Genomic DNA, 16,543 nt, shown 5'->3' with positions numbered 1-16,543 from the left:
CTTTATTTAGAATACACGCCGCACGTGAACGCCATAAACAATGACGTATTGACCTTACGACTGGAAGCAGCACGAGACTGAACAACTTGACTTGTCATTACACCATAGATTACACGAAGATTGAGCTATTTTGTTGGAGCGTTCTGTTTAGTAAAAGTTAACCTACACGAATATGAAGTGGCAGTACAAAGAAGAGAAGCCGTTCGGTATGTTGTCGTGTTGTCGTGTTGGTTGTTTTGGTGACGAGTGGGTTTGCTCGGCAGATGTGAGAAAAGCTGAAGCGGATGCAGTCAGAGAGAAACACCCTGATAGAATTCCTGTAAATTGCCTAAAACATTTGTGGAACGTAACGCGTGAAATTCTATTCCTAAACAGGTCATTGTGGAAAAAGTGGTCAGTTCTAGAATAGCAGACCTGGACAGAAAGAAATTTCTGGTACCCTCAGATCTTACAGGTAGATTCTGCAAATTTATCTATCGTGCCTGTTCTTAACATTGAACTTTTCAAGTTGCACAATTCATGCACGTGCTGAGACAAAGAATCCAGCTGGATGCAACAGAGTCAATTTTTCTTATGGTGAACGGCATCCAACCGGCTACCAGGTAGGAATCTCAAGTGTTTTATGTCTTGTATCTTAATATTGTGTCCTTACTGTAGTGCAAGCATGATTAACATTTACCACCAACACAAAGACTCAGACGGATTTTTGTATGTTGCATACAGCGGGGAGAACACTATGGGCTGGGATATCTGAACACTAAATGCACCGTTAATATGAGTGTAATAGTATGTCACAGTTTTCACCATGTATTGAAATGTCTATACTATTAACATGTACCAGCTGTTGCTTTTTAAAATCATATACTTATACTTTATTTCCAAATTATACACTCAAGTTAACTTTTTATGTGTAAAATTGTTTCTAAATTGTTCGTATTCTGAACTGTTCACAAGCCAAGTAGGGCACGTCTTTAAAAATTCACCTCTTGCTTTGGAATATATAACAGATGCCTGTTTGTATGAGTGGTAAGTCCCAAGATCTTTGTGATGATGGCTGTTTGTAGTATTGAAAGTTAACATGTCGAATTGAGGGGATTTATGCTCACCTTAGAGTTTTGGGTAGGGACTCTTGTGAAAGACAATCAATGAATTCCAACACTTCTTGAAATATTCTTGCTTTGCATATTGAAACACTGGAATAAATGATGACATGTAAACTACATGTTTGGAGTAATTTACCTGAGTTTTTCTCTGGGTTTATCCTTGGTGTTGGCTCCTTGTTTTAAACCCTGCACCACAATCTCATATGTCAGTGGTTTACAACACCAGATACTAGCTATAGGGAGATAATGTATGTAGAATTGTGTTACACAAAAGTAAACAGATTATTACAAGTTGGAGTGGGTGTTTTGCCGTAACCCGAAGTGACTTCATTTAGAAGATTTTCAAATTCCCCACTCAGTTTGCTCACATGACAAATGTCAGGATGATGTAAGCAGTAACCATGTGACTGAATTTCCTTGCTCATTGCTGCATCATTATGTTGTAGTCTCCCAAAACATGATCTCTCCATTGCATCCTTGTTAAACAAGGGATTACAAATGATGATGGAATGGAAGTAGATTGGGTGTGTGATAAAATGAGATAGCAGTGCTCCTTGGCAGCCAAGTATATTCCATCGTAGAATCTTGTCACTGCAACTCATGGATAGAGTAGGATTACCTTGACCGGGTTTACGACGCAAGACACCAGTTATGTGATAGTTTGCACCAGGCTCGTGTGAGTCCTGAGCTCCACCCAATACACATTTTCCTCCAGTACGATGTATATCTGTTACACAACTACCACCTGAAACATCTGATTTGTGTCTTTTAGGGCTTGGAATATATCTGTCCTCAGTAACTATTCTTTTTAACGAAGACTCCATTGGAAATATAGCAGCATCTCCACCTATGTGAAGAGTAATAACACTAAATTACTGTGACAATATTGATGTAATCATTACAGGGAATCTGGGTGATGAAGAGGTAGAAACGAATATCCTTCTTCACTTTACACATATTTTGGTCAATGCCCGAGTCATATTCAAATATTGATTTATCTTCTCCAATGTTATATAACATTTTCAAATGATAAATAAGATATCTGCCAAAGATGATGGACAGTTAAAAAGTTAGCATACCTTTATTATGCTACCTGATAAAGGAGCGTCGTGCTATAACCTCAGCATGGGAGTCATTCACAATCCATCCTTGATAAATATTGCAAAACTATGTAGATTTCAACACAATACACATTACCATTCTTGTCCATCTTCTCAGATCCAATACACTTTGATCCAGTTCCCATGGCAACTACTTCAATACCACTGACATCACTATTTGTACCTAATAAACACACACACACACACACACACAGAGTAAATACTCCCTGTACTTTGAACTAGGGTGATATGAACATTATTTTTATTGGTATAGCAATGGGATCAAGTATGATTTACTTTGGTTGTATGGTTGCAGCATAGATTTATAAACCTGGGGTTTATACATCTATGATTGTTCGCTGCAAATAAGCCTTCTGTGTACCCACATCTTCTGACGAAAATTGATAATCTAATCTAATTGCACAATTATTTATTTAGCTAGTGACATAATTTCATTAGCTACAGTACTTTAAACCAAGATACTAATTAATTAATATATCCCGAGATGTAGCTGCCCTTTGTGAGGGGTTTGGCTATTAATGGGAACAGCCTGTGTGGATGTCTCACGTGGTCCATCTGGGAGAGTGTGTTGTACCACGGCGGCCAAAGGACTCCATTGTTTATCGTTAGTTCTTCTCCTCTTGGAGATCTGCTTGTATTTCAGTAGACACTTCTCAGCAATACGTTCATAGAATTCTTCCATCTGCACAAAATTCGAACCAAAATATTAGAATCATCATTTACATTTCACCGCTGTGCAGAATGCTCGGAAAGTGCTACTGCTTAACCTTACCTGTTAGTGCTAGGAATGTGATGTATTCAAGGATTCCACCTGCTAGAATTGTCAGTGTAGTGAAAACAAGGCTGCAATCAGCATCGTTTACTTCAGCAACATTGGTCAATCTAACAACAAAGCCAGCGCTGAATGCAGCTCGTCTGTTTCCAATGAGGCCAGTTATCTCAGGAGCAAGGTTGATGGCTAGTGATAGCAAACAAGGAGGGTCAAGCCCCACTAGTAAGGATAAGAAATCAACTGAGTCAGGGTCGATATTGGTGAAGCTACTTGAAGAGGAGCAACAACAAACTAAAGCTGTAACAGTTGGGCAAAGAGGTGTGTTGTGTTGATAATCTTTAACTTATGTAGTGTGCGTGCATGCAGTGCTTGAAATATTCGCCAGAATTCTGACCAAAATTGGTGTACATCTGAGTATGGTCGGACATATTGTCAAATTATAATGCATTCACTGTTGGTAGAAGACAAAGTTGGAGCGAGTTTTATAGATGTCTGAACTAATTATATAGCTTTGTTCAGACAATATAATATCCTAACATTTTGTCTGCTTGTTTCAAGAACTGTGTGTATGGGTTTGTGAGTGTGTGCTGACGACATGCCTGGTAACACCACTGACTTGTTGATGTGGTAATGGCAGTACACTTGTCCCTGACCATATGGTGGAGACCAGGCAGGGTCAGTTGTCCCTGGCCTCACAATGGCCTTGCAAACCAGCAGGGCATTACATCATGGATGAACCCCCCCAAGGAGATCACCCACCTAGCTAGGGAACACTGAGTAACTCATTTACCATAGAATCAGGTTGTTAAGCGCACGTGTCTATTAAGTACTGCTTTGTATCCGTGAACAGTATAACTGTACATTGGCCCATTTGTATGGCTCACTTTTCCCATACTTCGTACACCAGATGTTAAGGCATTTAGGGATATTGAGAGTATGCATGTTAGTATATGGCTTCATATAAATGTCTGGAACCCTCTATACTGTATACGCCAGCAAAGCAAACTCCCTGCAAAAGACCTGTTGGACATGTATAGATAGATTGTAAAGTATGTGTGTAAAGTATGTGTATGTGACTCGTGAGATTATTTGTGGTACCAATAGCAAGTGGTGTCTCTATATATCCAATTTGCAACTGGAATTATGTAGTTAAGTAACAAATTTTTAATGGTCAAATATTATAATTATAGCTCCAGAATTACCTGTTTGACTAGTTTGATACAGTGCATGCATGGGTATATAGATAGCAGTTTTTTTAGCAAATTTTACCGTTCAAAATTAGTGTCGCTCTATCAACTTTGGCCACAGTTTCTGATTGTCAAAAATTGCTCAGCGTTTTCTGCTCTGTCACAATCCTTATCCATTGATTTAGCCTTATCAAATATACATATAGTTAAATGATTATAACTCCTTAATTGTCCAATAAAATTGTAATTTTGTTTAGCTGCCCACCAAATTACATAGTGCTGGTAAATGCAATAGTCATATTGCTCAGCACGTAGACCCTAAAATCTCAGGTATAACGTATCAATCAAACCTTACAACTGGTACTCTCAGCTTGCAATTAAGTGATGAACACCTGTCAATTTTGTTTTTGTCAGTGTGTGGTTAGGATTTTCTATTGTACAAGGGAGCAACATAGTTATTATAGCTATGTGCTTTGCTGGATCTTAATTTATTATCATCAGCACATTGACATTTCTTTGCCATGAAGCACCAAAACACTGCAGAGCTATACCATTCATTGTACAGTCTTGTTCAGCTGTTTCATCACTTGTATTAATTTCATTTGCTATAGCAAATGCATATTACACATTGTATACCTGTATCTGTACAGTTTTGATTCATATAAAAGAGGATTGTTTGTTTACCTTCTTGTTCATTAAATATCTCTCTACAGTTATACAGGCTGGTAAGGATACAAGTTATTTCCTCATCATTTGTGTTGGGTTCGGCATCACTGCCATGCTGTTCTACTACACGTTCAGAGAACTATTCTCAAGTAACAGTGTTCAGAGCTTGTTCTCTGTAGCACTTAAAAGAATTAAAGCAGATGGAAAGGTAACTGAGATTTACGTCATGTACCATATATACAATATACTACTGTATAGGACAATTTTGGTGTGGAATGGGTGATTTTTTTACAAGATTGCCAAATTCAGTATTCATTTTTGTACGATCCATCCACATGCATGTAGAATCCTCAACAGATGTACTGCACATTTGGGTCAGAAACTAATTACAAAAATTACCACTGATTCTTACACCCTAGTAACCCACATCGTGAAACTGTCCACTCCGTTGCAGTGTGTAATCAATATCTAAAGCCAACACAAATACAGTATTGTGATATGCAAACTTCAGTTGGTATATCACACAGCTCAAGTATGTTTCACTTTACTCACAGCTCATGCTAAAGTTTGGCAAGACAAATATTTGGTATTTTGTTAAATATGTGTATTTACTGAAATTTACATGTGTAATATGAAATCATGTTTTGAAAATGGAATGCACTTGTAGGACTATGGTGACTATTCTATTAGAGTATCTTGATTAGCATATTGCACAGGACTAATCATTGAAAACTTTACATGATCATAATTACCACAAGCTAGAGACATAAGGTATTTTATATTAGTGACCTTTAAAATATTGTAATCAACAAATACTATCCTGCAAAGAGTTTATGACATTCCTTGCAGTTCCTCTAATATCATGTTTTCTTGTTATCCAGTGTAAAGCTATACTTGGAGAGCCAATATCTGCTCACGGTGAGACATCAGGACGAAACAGAAGGAGATTCATCAGGTATTTAATGAGTTAGTGAACAACTGAAATGTCCCAGCCAGCCACAGATTTATGTGGCCAGTATCTATACTATTCTGTGTGTTGTGACACAAATTAGTCCACCCAACAGTTGTAAATACATTATATTGTGTAGTTTCAATTGCTGGCATCTGTACCATTTGTAGTACTAGCAGCCATATAACCATCTCTTTATCACCTCATTTTGTAGTGGTCATGTTATAAGTAGGTCCCTAGCGTGTACCTCATAACCAATAAATCCAAGAGTTCACAATATAGTAGAGCCCTCTCATAGTTTGTATATATCCTTCCCTTACACAGCCATCAAGAATATATAGTTGAAGGGGAGGAGTATATGAGAATGCAGTTCTATGTGTCTGGCTCTAAACAGCAAGCAACTGCCCACCTTGATGTTAAAAAGGTATAATATTACTCCCAATATTAACATGTATACATGCTCTGCTGTTGTAGAACGCCAGAGGCAAGTATGTGTGTAGGTTTCTATTTCTGGAGCTGACTGGCTACCCAGGAGGAACAATTATTATTGAAGACAACCGATAAATTTTTTTGTACATAATTATTATTTCACACCTATTACCTGTACATTGTGGTCTATACATACATAAGTGATAATGGCGGACATACACACATACATGTATGGACATACACTGATATGAGCTAGGGTTATAGTTTTCTCTGTTTGAGTGGGTTGTGTCTGATGGAGCGTATAATCTGGTTGTCAAAGACAAACTCTTTGACATGGCTGAGGATGACATAGAACAGTAAGAAAATGGCCACGTACTGAATCCATGCAAACTTGATCAGCTGCCAAAAACCAGGCCTGTATGTGCACATCTGTGTTAAGGCTGTAACCAGTACAAATACAACACATTAATAGTATATCAAAAATAGATAGGTCACTGTATGTATAAACTATCCAGTAAATTTTAGGGACTTGGTTAGATAAGTAGGGTACTACTGATCTACATAGTATTGATGCTGCTAGCATCCAAATTCGTAGAAAGACATATGCAAACTAGTTGATAGTTTTAGCCCAGTGAACTTCACCAGAAGGACTTTATTTTAAAGAGCAAGCTTTCTTTAAACATCTCCATTACTATTCAAAGGATATATGACAATTTGCTCGGGGACAGTTATTTCCAGTTGCAGAGTGAAGGTGTTTCCTTGTCCAGAGCTCCACACATCATGAATGTTAGTTAACATGGTGGATACTGTGTTAACACTATATCATAACATCATCTCCAATAGTGTCATGCATACCATTACGCTGATAATAATTGGAGAGGATAGTCCTGAAGTCATAATCCACTGCATGAGGGCTGTCACTGTTTATCAGAGAAGTCTGAAGGATAAAATCACAAAAAAATTATTTATCACTATTGTGGCACTATGAAACACCCTTAACACCACTATTGTAACCATCCATTAGCACAGCAAAAGCAGATGAGGGTGGAATAACTTAATTGTGCATTCAGTTATACTTAACTGTCGTCGTATGACTGCTCTATTAGAGTATCTCTTGATCATGAAACATGTAGGAGCTACATATGCACTCTGTGAAATAACAATGGAGGTGCTCCAATTACCCTTCTGCTATAGTTTTGTGTTGTGCACCGCCAATGTTCAGTCATCCAGTGCTTTCCTCTATCATAGAAGCAATGATATTTAGTATGGCTACCTAAATATTAGTGACGGGAAACAAGGAATTAAGTCAACAATGGCCTAATTGGAATGACTATATGTGACCCAGTCTGGGAAAACTGGTCTTATCGCCCATGTCAGCAGATTGATGATGTACTATTTTAAGTCACATGTATAAAGGGTTCATTATCATTTAGTATAGAGATTTTGCAAAACCATGAAAATTTTATTTGTACAGATCATCATGACATACACACTAAGAAATATCCTATGATACACACTCACATTATAAGTGTAAAACCCTCCAAATCTTGGAATTGGTTCAGTCTGTCGTAAGTGTAATTCACTACCAATCCACACACTTGTACAAGGTGTAGACCAGGATGTACTGACATATGCAAGAGACTGCATACACACATAAGAAAATGTCTAATAAAAAGAAAGGGTACAAATAATTTCACATCTGATTGTCTTCATATTTGTAAATTGTACCTAATACAAAGTTAATCGCAGGTCCTCAAAATAATGTATTAATTGTAAAGGGTGAAACACATACAGTGGAACCTCAGTTATCCGGACCCCGGATTCTCGGTCAACCGAACTACGAAAATGACTTCTCTATATCGATCTATTATAGCAGTGACTGTTCTATTAGGGTAATTGATAATACTAAAATTTTTAAAAACATACTTTATGCACAGTTTCAGAGATACGGATTTTTCAGACTTATGGACCACCCCTGCTCCCAAGGGGTTCGGATAACTGAGGTTCCACTGTAGTACCAGTCTTCTAAGTTTTTCCACTTACATGTAGTTGAACATCAAAAAATGTCAGCAGTCTTATTCCTGATACCACTTGGTTCTGATCGAGGGTGAATTCCAATGTGAAATTAAACACATCAACTCTTCCATCTCTGTTGTGATCGATTTCTCTGCTCTGAGGAGAAAAGCTGATATGAAACACACACACAACATTTCTTAAAATCACTGGTACATGTGCTAAGGAACTGCCCCAAGCTGGTTTAAATATATATTGGCTTCATAAACCCCATATCCTACCTGCCAAAAGCATAGCCAAAAAAGTTGACAAGGCTAGGAACCTTTCAGACTGTTCTATTAGAGTTTTTTGTATGACTGTTTCAAATGTAATACAGGAACATATATAAGGGTCTACACAGTGTTTACAATCCCTCAAGGGTGCAGTCAGGTACTTATGCCCTTGAGGGTAACAATACAACTTTGTATTTTGTGCCCTAAGGAGCCAGCAGCAATACTGCCCAAATACCATTGGATCTGCAATCTCTGTGCTAGCTTTTATATCCAGTATTACCCTATAAACAGACAGCAAAAAAAGCAAAATCTACTAGTAACCCGCAGGAGGACTGGAAGAGGCCGTGGAACCCAAGGTTCCACCAACACCACTAACTAAATGAGACTAGACATTTGCTTCCCCACTAGGTCCCAATTATGCTGGGTAGAATGAAACAATGTGAGTAAAGTTTTTTGTTCAAGGAAACAACAACAGTTGGGATAACAGAGCATTGAACCTGGAGCCTTACAATTACCAGGCCAATGCTCTGGCCGCTTGGCTATACTGTCTCACACAGACTTACCCTAACAAGTGGCCTGATAATGGTGGTTGGGTCAAGAAGTTGTACAAAGTTAGGGAAAGTGCCCCAAGCTCTGTCACCTCCAGGATTATTATCACTGAGGTAAACCATCATCTGACGTGTGTAGCGAACATTTGGCTGCTCTCGGTAGCTACTCTCATACTGCCAAAAATCTATGGAAAAAACAAACGCTATGTGACTTGCAATTAATTGTTGACCAAAAATATATTATGCACAATCACACAAAAAAGCTTTACACAGGTAGTTCGACACCTTCCAATTTGCTAAAATGCAAGCAAGAGATAATGAAGTTGTTCATAGAGAATATACCATCTATGCACTTGTTGCAAAAGCTTAAAAAAACAAAATCTGACCGTTTGAGGAATAAGCTATGAAGAAGGGTGGGATAATGATTAGACACCAGGTGAACAGTTGGAAGAGGGTCGCTTCAGAACAAACAGTAGCATAATGGCGGACTAGCTGGGGCCGGGAGAACACTTGGTACACGACCATCGCTTGTAAACCCACAATCGAAACCTTTCCTGAGATTAAGAATTACAATATTTGATGCGCTAAAGTAACCGAGTATGTCTGCGAAGAAACGAGCCAAGTTGGGCAAGATCATCTCATCAGCGGTAAACCAGATTGACCAGTGGAACACGTCAAACAAGAAAGCTTCACTACAGCTGGATTCCATCACAAACATGAGAGGACAATTGGACGGCTTACCGAGCGAGCGTGCGTCACTTTCGGAGAAACAATCTAAATTGGGAGTACTCGCTGATGTACCCGGACTGGTTCCTAGACTACAAGCAACAATAGTGGGATCCAGAGAAAGAGCATATAAGTTTATACAAGAAGAATTGTGAGTGTCTTAACAAGAAATACAAGGGGTAGTCACCTCCATACCACCAATTGATGCACTTGCGACCGGGATCAAGATTTAATCAAGTGATCAAGGGATATTTTTGCAGTGAATCAAGCGATCAAGGCGTTCGAAAAAGTGGTGATCGAGCACCTTTGGAAAGCTAACTTTGAGCAACACGAGAATTTACTAAGCTTTTACGGTTGATGATCAAGAATCAAGGCTCTTGGAAAGATGAAATCAAGTGATCATAGCAATATTTTGGTAATCAAACTTTTTGATCCTGGTCACGAGCGCATCAATTGGCGGTATGGAAGTGACTACCCCTTGAACTATACTACCAGAACTGTCACACATGTACTTTATATCTACCAGGAAAACCATGGAGGAAATTGTGGAGTGTATTTCACGTCAATTTCAACAAGTGGAGCGTATCTATGCTGACCTGTATGGTACGAGTGTAATCCACTGTGTGTGTATGTGTGGTGGTGGTGGTGTGTGTTTGCGTGCGTGCTACGGTATTTCCTTTTAGACCTGGAGGGATATGAAGCAGTACATACTAGGACACATGTCAGCTTTTCTGTTGTGGATTTTATGGAGTGGTTTAGACAACTGAAGATGTACCTGTTTCAAGAGTAAGTTAATAACTGATTTGCATAAGGTAATTGTACAAAAATGCTAAACATGCCTATGATTGCTTAGCAAACAAATTTAGATTTAAAATTTGATCAGCTGAGAAGAATCTCACTGAGATGTACATGCTTTCCATACTGTATGTTCTATTAGAGTATTTGGTGAAAGTTGTATTCTTCAAAGCCCATCATAAAACATAGAGCTGTTAGCTGTATTGTGTGGTCTATTATTATTGTGTTCTATCTAGTCACACAAAGTGAATAGTGTTATTGTCTATAGGCATCAACACAAACTATTTCTGGTGTCCAAGCTGGTAGAGACGGACTTCACTGCAATGCAGCAACTGACAATTGACTGGCAGACCTCAAATGCCTTCAAGATACAAGGTACATGGGTTCAGGGGAGTTGTATGCAGAAAAATCACATCATTCTGTAAAGTTTTGCTAAAAAGAAAAAAGTTTCTATCCAAGATTCCAGGTATACAACAGTAATTATCTGCCTGCCAGCTTTTTACTGATGATCTGCTATGCTTAATGACACCCTTCTGTGAAATATCTCACTAACATGGCTGAAAACACTGTACCTTAGCATTATAAACACGTTAATAAGTTTTACGTTAATTCAGGATACAATCTTGTCACTATGATATTCTGGCACACAAAAATTGTGTTGGTAAAAAGATCAAGTATCTGATTGTCAAAAAATAACACCATCCAATTATTTTGCAGTAAAAGGTTTAGTGTAAGACTTCTGCTACATAGCAACCATATGGCTTGTCTTGTGTTACTATAATATAGTTATGACATTTTGCCTTTTCCTCATTTATTGTTACCCCTCATCACTACGTATCCCTTTGTTACATTGCTAGCTTTCCTTCAGGTATTTTTTAGCCTTGCAGTGATTCTTAACATGCAAGCATTTTTAGTGAAATGTTGTATCATCATCTGTGTATGAAATCACTTAACCTGTTATTGGTTTCATTCTTATAGAAATCTACGGCTTCCTACGCTACACAGTTGAACAACACAGCTTCCTACAACTTGAAGACAACTAATAATATTCATGTGAATTGATTTAATGTGTTACAGGTATAAAAAAAAGAAGACATTTGTGAATTGGCAAAAAAGATGAGGTAAGGAGAATCTGAAGGAAAACGTTTATTTCATGAGTGTCTTATAGAACAAGGTTGACTTTCTCATTTCTCTCTCCTGTTCCATCATAAACACCAGGTCTCTCAATCCCACTCTTCTTTTATGCTTCGGCTGTAACACAAACATACAACATTGTGTAACATATTGTATCATTTGCTTTTGTAACTTTTAATTGTGGTTTTCAGTTTAAATATGGTGTGAAAGTGTTGTGCCATTTAAAAAAACACTAATTAACATTAGAAAACACTTGTATCCCTTTAAAGCTCTATTAGTGCTCAGCGATATACTGGTAATACTGTTTATTGTGATAAATTGGTGACAGTCTGATAACCAGTATAAGATTTTTAGCCCAACCCTTCCATGTTTAACTACTCAATTTGTTGATGGTTTAGCAAGCCATACCCTAAACATACCCTAAACAAACGCTGAGGTTGCTACATTACAAGCACCTGCCTACTTGTACTGAACTACATTGTTTGGTTTTTGGGATGCATACCACTTCATATTAAATACTATATAGCTACCTATGTATGTACTGTGATAATTTCCTGTTACTAATATCGTGTATTCAACTTTGAATACCGCCAAGCATTAATTTCTATGCAGGTTATAGAGTCATATGTATGTTGTTACAGTACTGTATTCTGATAGTTTTGCTCACCTGTGAACCTGTCAGTACACCTAGGGATGATCCTGTTGCAGATGATAACTAGCAAACAAGACAAGCACGTTAATCAAGATGAACAGGTTACTATATAGGAACCACCTGTGCTTCTTGTGAATTGGGTGCAGGCCGTTTCCTGCGCGTACCAATAGCTGATAGTGCTGTTTCATTGGCTGCTCTCTTTCGTATCTGCTCCTCTTCTTCCATTTGTAGCTGTAATATGTAGCCTTGGGCATTATCTGACATCATGTGAGACAGTTCAACCAACCTGCTTAGCCTGTTCCTTAATTCTGATCAAATTTGGATCATCTGATTTGGACTTGCTCTAAAATTGTAGAGCATCCAGATACTAAGCATACACTAGTATACTGGCACCCCCTCACCTTAGCAGCCTTGAGTAGTTTCTCACGTTCTTGTTCCTGTTTTCTTTTAGTGTGCACTCTATCGATGCTTTCTAGTAGCTTGAGCTGATCACGCGGTTGTGACTTCAACTCATAATGAGCGTCATCCTTTTAAAAAGAAGGAAATTATGTATAGGGTGAACAAATTAGCAATTCTGTAGGAGGGTCATGGGGAACAGTAGCTGTTAAGGTGAGACACAATCTTGTCAGAGTTGACACTCTAGCTGATATATACATTCCATCTGTACATGTACCACATATTTAGAAAAAACACATTTTGTGTTAAACTATAACACAATGCAAAGGAATTTCCTACTAGGGTTTGATTAGTAGATACTGTCCCACATCTTTGAATGCCAGACAAAACTCTTTGTGAATGAAACAATTACCCATTTTGTTAAATGATTTCATGGGGTAAGTTGCATTTCAAAAATTGTGATGTTCATTCCATAAACTGATATACCCTACATGATTTCTGGTTGCTAGCCACTAATTGAAGTTGTAATAGAGTAATATGCAGGAATCATGTATGATGATAATCCATAATAAACACACCTATAAGCTACAATCACACTATCTACCAGTTCAAATTCTGAAGCTTGTGCTCTATACATGTAGTAGTAGTTACAATATCTCCTACAAGGATACACTAAATTTGAAGACTTTTGATAATCAGGACTCTTGTCCACAATCCCATTCATATAACACAGTGACCTTCATGGTCTCAAGCCCTGTGTATGAGGTTCCATTGTACTAATGGGAAAGAAGTTGGCTGATGCAACTCCACAACATCATGTGTTTCATTTACAACAATGAAGTGATATAGTATTCATATCACCATAGTAAGGTTTCTGTAAGGTAACCATGACAATGGTCAGCCCTCCAACCTCATGCTGTTGACCCAACATTAGCTCAACAATTAATATAAAAAGCAATTCTAATCACAACATGGGAATTTGCATAGTTGTACGAGTAAAAAATGATGTACACTTATGAAAGCCACTTCACTGCTGACCTTCAAGATATCTGTTCGATGCTGTGAGATGACTGCCAATTTGGAGAGAATGTTCTTCAGACGTTCTTCAGTAGCATGTGACACTAGGGAAATAGTGTCATCAGTTGTACTAGTAACATCATGAAGTCTTCCTGTAGTAACATATAGACAATGACATGCACAAACACAAGTACAAGACTGCATGTGAGGGTTACTTGTACACAAGCTGATAAATGGTCAGTTGACTAAGACACCTGTACACTACTAGGGTGTCTATGAGTCAAATTCTCCCACAGGAGGCTGTATGTATTTGTCTCACGGGTGAAGGCATCTGAAATCCCACCTGAACATATATACACAATTGATTGGCATTTGTGTTCCCAGTTAAAAGCACTCTAAAGACTCTTCTCACACACGCGCATGCACACAAACATACTGTTTTCAATGACACGCATATATACGCGCGTGTGCGCGCGCACGCACGTACGCACACAGAAACATGTAACATGCACGTATTTTATCTATGAAAGCAAAGTAGCTCTAAAAGGCTGCATAGATATTCTACAAATGTTGATAACTGTTAGCTACCTCAAACAAGTACAATTTACTGATGGGTTGAGAACTGTTTATGGGCAAATGCTAACAGCTCTCTTAATCGTCTAAACAATTTACACCAATTAAATTGATTGCAACCATTTAGAAATGTTTGTATTAGTAATGTGTTCAGGACTTATTTCAGCATGAGAAAAAAAATAGTGTTTTCTTTCTCAACTCTTAAAATCTTATACATGTAAATTTTAAAACCAGTGTGTTATCAATAAACTATTGTATTACTTGTGAGCTAGACAAACATGAAAACTATGACTAAATTGTTTGCACTGGCAATACAGGTGTAGGTAGCCTAATGAAAATTCATGTTTATTTTTGTGAACTATCACACAATTCAAAAAGTTGGTGCTCACGGAAAATACAGAAAATTAGTTAGGGTATCTCTGCTGATGGGGCTGGATAGTAAAACAAACTTTACCTTTTGCCAGTATCTTGTGTCTCAGCAATTCTTTATCAAGTATGAGGACATCTTCAATTTTCTTGCCACTGGTGTCTGCCTCGATCGCACTTGGTGGTAGAAAGTGTACAGCTTCTTCCTACAGGAGGAAAGGGGTGATGGATGCTAGTGCGAGTGTGTGTGTGTGTGTGTGTGTGTGTGTGTGTGTGTGTGTGTGTGTGTGTGTGTGTGTGTGTGTGTGTGTGTGTGTGTGTGTGTGTGTGTGTGTACATGTGTGTGTGTACATGTGTGTGTGTACATGTGTGTGTGTACATGTGTGTGTGTGTGTGTGTGTGTGTGTGTGTGTGTGTGTGTGTGTGTGTGTGTGTGTGTGTGTGTGTGTGTGTGTGTGTGTGTGTGTGTGTGTGTGTGTGTGTGTGTGTGTGTGTGTGTGTGTGTGTGTGTACATGTGTGTGTACATGTGTGAGGATGAGCAAATGCGCATGCATGCGTGCATAACATACACAGATCTACTCCAGCTTATACAATACCTGAAGGTTAACACCAGCTACTTCCATATCCTCTTCTTCATCATCACTATGACCATCACCAAATGTAGAGAAATCTTTTTTAGTCTTCCCTCTTGTCAGTGGCTTTGCCTTGAACTTACTATCCAGAAACTTTCCAGAAGGTGATGAGTTAGCACTACCAAAAGGTGCAGTACTACCATTAGATATGGATTTGTTCAAAGCAAAGGGACTGGAAGAGCGTGATAATAAGTTACTGTTACTGGTTGGTGTAGATTTTAAAAACTGGTTGGGAAGGTTTGGTGACTGAGAAGTGATATTCTTTGCTTGTTGCCTGGAGACTCCAGTGATTTGAATATCAGGTTCACTGGTGGCGTTAATACTGTTGACAGCTTCAAGTGCTTCTTTCTTTAGTTGTGCCTGCTGCATTTCTAAGTATTGCTGAAGTACCTGTCTTTGCTGTAACAATTGCTGCTGTTTTTCAGGAGTCATATTCTGTAGAAATTTCAAGTTTTGTGCCGTCCAGTTTGGTGCCTGCGACGTATTGATAGATGTGTTGGGAGTTGCTAGAAGTGCTGTTGTTGTTGTGGGGGCTGTAGCAGCAGGGGTAGTTGTTAATGCTGCTGCTGCTGTTGCTACTATAGCTGCTGCCTGATTGGCTGGTTTGGTATTATTGAGGCCAGCAGCACTTGCCTGAGTCATAAGCAGAGCAGCAATCTTTTGCTTCTCAAGAAGTTGCTGTTGTTTATCAATCATTAGTCGCTGCTGAAGAAGGGTAGCCCTTAAGTGTGGTACACTCGACTATAAGATGATAAAAATACATGAATATCATGAATCATATCATTGTGTCCTACTGGACTCCTAAGTTATAGCTAAAGACCGACCACAGGTGTTTCACCTGAGGTTTTAAAGTATGAAGATATGAGTGGGTGGTCTCTGACTTGGGGGTGTATTTATACTAGTAGATAGATGGATTGATTGTGGGTTGAGCATGACATCATTATCTTGCAAATATAAACGCACAATCACTTTCATTTTATAAAAGAAAGATGGCTATGCCTTTTGAGGGAGGCATAGCAGATCAGATCAGTGATTATCCCATAAAAAAAGTTTAACTTGGCTATTCAACCCTGGAGCTTACACTTACATAACTCTACAATTTGCATAATGGAGTGATTTTTAAAAGCAAGTCCAACAGCAAGGGATAAACTCAGGCACCTACCAATTTCTCAGCCTTGACTTTGAAGCCAT

At 38.4% G+C, this 16,543-nt stretch overlaps 6 protein-coding genes across 8 annotated transcripts in view; 3 read left to right on the top strand and 3 right to left on the bottom strand.

Moving 5' to 3' along the window:
* The first annotated feature begins 20 nt into the window (after positions 1–20).
* On the top strand, positions 21–886 carry LOC136263593 (uncharacterized). The gene is made up of 5 exons (XM_066058219.1): positions 21–206; positions 264–319; positions 376–454; positions 509–602; positions 658–886. Exons 1-5 carry the CDS (start codon positions 173–175, stop codon positions 752–754), a joined length of 360 nt encoding a protein of 119 aa, XP_065914291.1. The 5' UTR covers positions 21–172; the 3' UTR covers positions 755–886.
* Positions 816–2,975, bottom strand: LOC136263585 (tRNA-specific adenosine deaminase 1-like). Its single transcript, XM_066058209.1, has 8 exons — positions 2,771–2,975; positions 2,301–2,387; positions 2,197–2,251; positions 2,006–2,145; positions 1,393–1,950; positions 1,240–1,336; positions 1,107–1,193; positions 816–1,054 (listed from the first exon to the last, which is right to left on the bottom strand). The coding sequence occupies exons 1-8, from the start codon at positions 2,904–2,906 to the stop codon at positions 892–894; spliced, it is 1,323 nt and encodes a 440-aa protein (XP_065914281.1). The 5' UTR covers positions 2,907–2,975; the 3' UTR covers positions 816–891.
* Positions 2,730–6,447, top strand: LOC136263589 (mitochondrial import inner membrane translocase subunit Tim21-like). Its single transcript, XM_066058215.1, has 5 exons — positions 2,730–3,314; positions 4,897–5,057; positions 5,731–5,804; positions 6,123–6,222; positions 6,273–6,447. Exons 1-5 carry the CDS (start codon positions 2,966–2,968, stop codon positions 6,360–6,362), a joined length of 774 nt encoding a protein of 257 aa, XP_065914287.1. The 5' UTR covers positions 2,730–2,965; the 3' UTR covers positions 6,363–6,447.
* On the bottom strand, positions 6,315–9,636 carry LOC136263588 (transmembrane protein 231-like). Its single transcript, XM_066058213.1, has 7 exons — positions 9,447–9,636; positions 9,076–9,245; positions 8,271–8,399; positions 7,749–7,892; positions 7,083–7,164; positions 6,934–7,033; positions 6,315–6,648 (listed from the first exon to the last, which is right to left on the bottom strand). The coding sequence occupies exons 1-7, from the start codon at positions 9,583–9,585 to the stop codon at positions 6,486–6,488; spliced, it is 927 nt and encodes a 308-aa protein (XP_065914285.1). The 5' UTR covers positions 9,586–9,636; the 3' UTR covers positions 6,315–6,485.
* Positions 9,604–11,972, top strand: LOC136263590 (AFG2-interacting ribosome maturation factor-like). 2 transcript variants are annotated; one of them, XR_010704711.1, is made up of 6 exons: positions 9,605–9,937; positions 10,313–10,389; positions 10,470–10,572; positions 10,850–10,956; positions 11,560–11,702; positions 11,750–11,968. XR_010704711.1 is itself a non-coding variant. In XM_066058216.1 (5 exons), exons 1-5 carry the CDS (start codon positions 9,660–9,662, stop codon positions 11,622–11,624), a joined length of 630 nt encoding a protein of 209 aa, XP_065914288.1. In that variant the 5' UTR covers positions 9,604–9,659; the 3' UTR covers positions 11,625–11,972. The 2 variants fall into 2 exon arrangements, 1 of the variants encoding a protein (XP_065914288.1); XM_066058216.1 differs by having other exon boundaries at positions 9,604–9,937; positions 11,560–11,972.
* The window catches only part of LOC136263583 (transcription initiation factor TFIID subunit 4B-like), a 5,862-nt gene continuing 929 nt past the window's right edge, over positions 11,611–16,543 (bottom strand). Inside the window, exons 4-11 of one of the 2 annotated variants that reach the window (XM_066058204.1) lie at positions 15,317–16,093; positions 14,808–14,925; positions 13,802–13,932; positions 12,769–12,894; positions 12,654–12,710; positions 12,485–12,598; positions 12,383–12,430; positions 11,611–11,832 (exon numbers count right to left, since the gene is read on the bottom strand). In XM_066058204.1, the coding sequence (XP_065914276.1) occupies positions 11,728–11,832; positions 12,383–12,430; positions 12,485–12,598; positions 12,654–12,710; positions 12,769–12,894; positions 13,802–13,932; positions 14,808–14,925; positions 15,317–16,093 (1,476 nt within the window). In that variant the 3' untranslated portion in view covers positions 11,611–11,727. The remainder of the gene's footprint in view (positions 11,833–12,382; positions 12,431–12,484; positions 12,599–12,653; positions 12,711–12,768; positions 12,895–13,801; positions 13,933–14,807; positions 14,926–15,316; positions 16,094–16,543) is intronic. The other variant, XM_066058205.1, reaches the window with a different exon arrangement.

The sequence above is a fragment of the Dysidea avara genome, chromosome 8 (assembly GCF_963678975.1).
Source record: "Dysidea avara chromosome 8, odDysAvar1.4, whole genome shotgun sequence".
Lineage (NCBI taxonomy): Eukaryota > Metazoa > Porifera > Demospongiae > Dictyoceratida > Dysideidae > Dysidea > Dysidea avara.
The sequence above is the reverse complement of the archived record's forward strand: the minus strand, read 5'-3'. Positions and strand labels throughout refer to the sequence as shown.

Bases quoted from the DNA above. Each gene is read 5' to 3' on its own strand.
- LOC136263593 (XM_066058219.1), top strand. From the start codon at position 173: ATGAAGTGGCAGTACAAAGAAGAGAAGCCGTTCG. The intron at 207-263 runs GTATGTTGTCGT...TTTGCTCGGCAG, and splicing joins CAAAGAAGAGAAGCCGTTCG to ATGTGAGAAAAGCTGAAGCG. The intron at 603-657 runs GTAGGAATCTCA...TCCTTACTGTAG, and splicing joins GGCATCCAACCGGCTACCAG to TGCAAGCATGATTAACATTT.
- LOC136263585 (XM_066058209.1), bottom strand. From the start codon at position 2,906: ATGGAAGAATTCTATGAACGTATTGCTGAGAAGTGTCTACTGAAATAC. The intron at 2,252-2,300 runs GTAATGTGTATT...ATATTTATCAAG, and splicing joins TGAGAAGATGGACAAGAATG to GATGGATTGTGAATGACTCC. The intron at 1,951-2,005 runs GTAATGATTACA...CTCTTCACATAG, and splicing joins CTTCATCACCCAGATTCCCT to GTGGAGATGCTGCTATATTT.
- LOC136263589 (XM_066058215.1), top strand. From the start codon at position 2,966: ATGCTCGGAAAGTGCTACTGCTTAACCTTACCTGTTAGTGCTAGGAAT. The intron at 3,315-4,896 runs GTGTGTTGTGTT...ATCTCTCTACAG, and splicing joins TGTAACAGTTGGGCAAAGAG to TTATACAGGCTGGTAAGGAT. The intron at 5,058-5,730 runs GTAACTGAGATT...CTTGTTATCCAG, and splicing joins GAATTAAAGCAGATGGAAAG to TGTAAAGCTATACTTGGAGA.
- LOC136263590 (XM_066058216.1), top strand. From the start codon at position 9,660: ATGTCTGCGAAGAAACGAGCCAAGTTGGGCAAGATCATCTCATCAGCG. The intron at 9,938-10,312 runs GTGAGTGTCTTA...TATATCTACCAG, and splicing joins AAGTTTATACAAGAAGAATT to GAAAACCATGGAGGAAATTG. The intron at 10,957-11,559 runs GTACATGGGTTC...TCATTCTTATAG, and splicing joins AAATGCCTTCAAGATACAAG to AAATCTACGGCTTCCTACGC.
- LOC136263588 (XM_066058213.1), bottom strand. From the start codon at position 9,585: ATGGTCGTGTACCAAGTGTTCTCCCGGCCCCAGCTAGTCCGCCATTAT. The intron at 8,400-9,075 runs GTAAGTCTGTGT...TTTTCTCCTCAG, and splicing joins TTATCAGGCCACTTGTTAGG to AGCAGAGAAATCGATCACAA. The intron at 7,034-7,082 runs GTATGCATGACA...GTGTTAACACAG, and splicing joins CAATTATTATCAGCGTAATG to TATCCACCATGTTAACTAAC.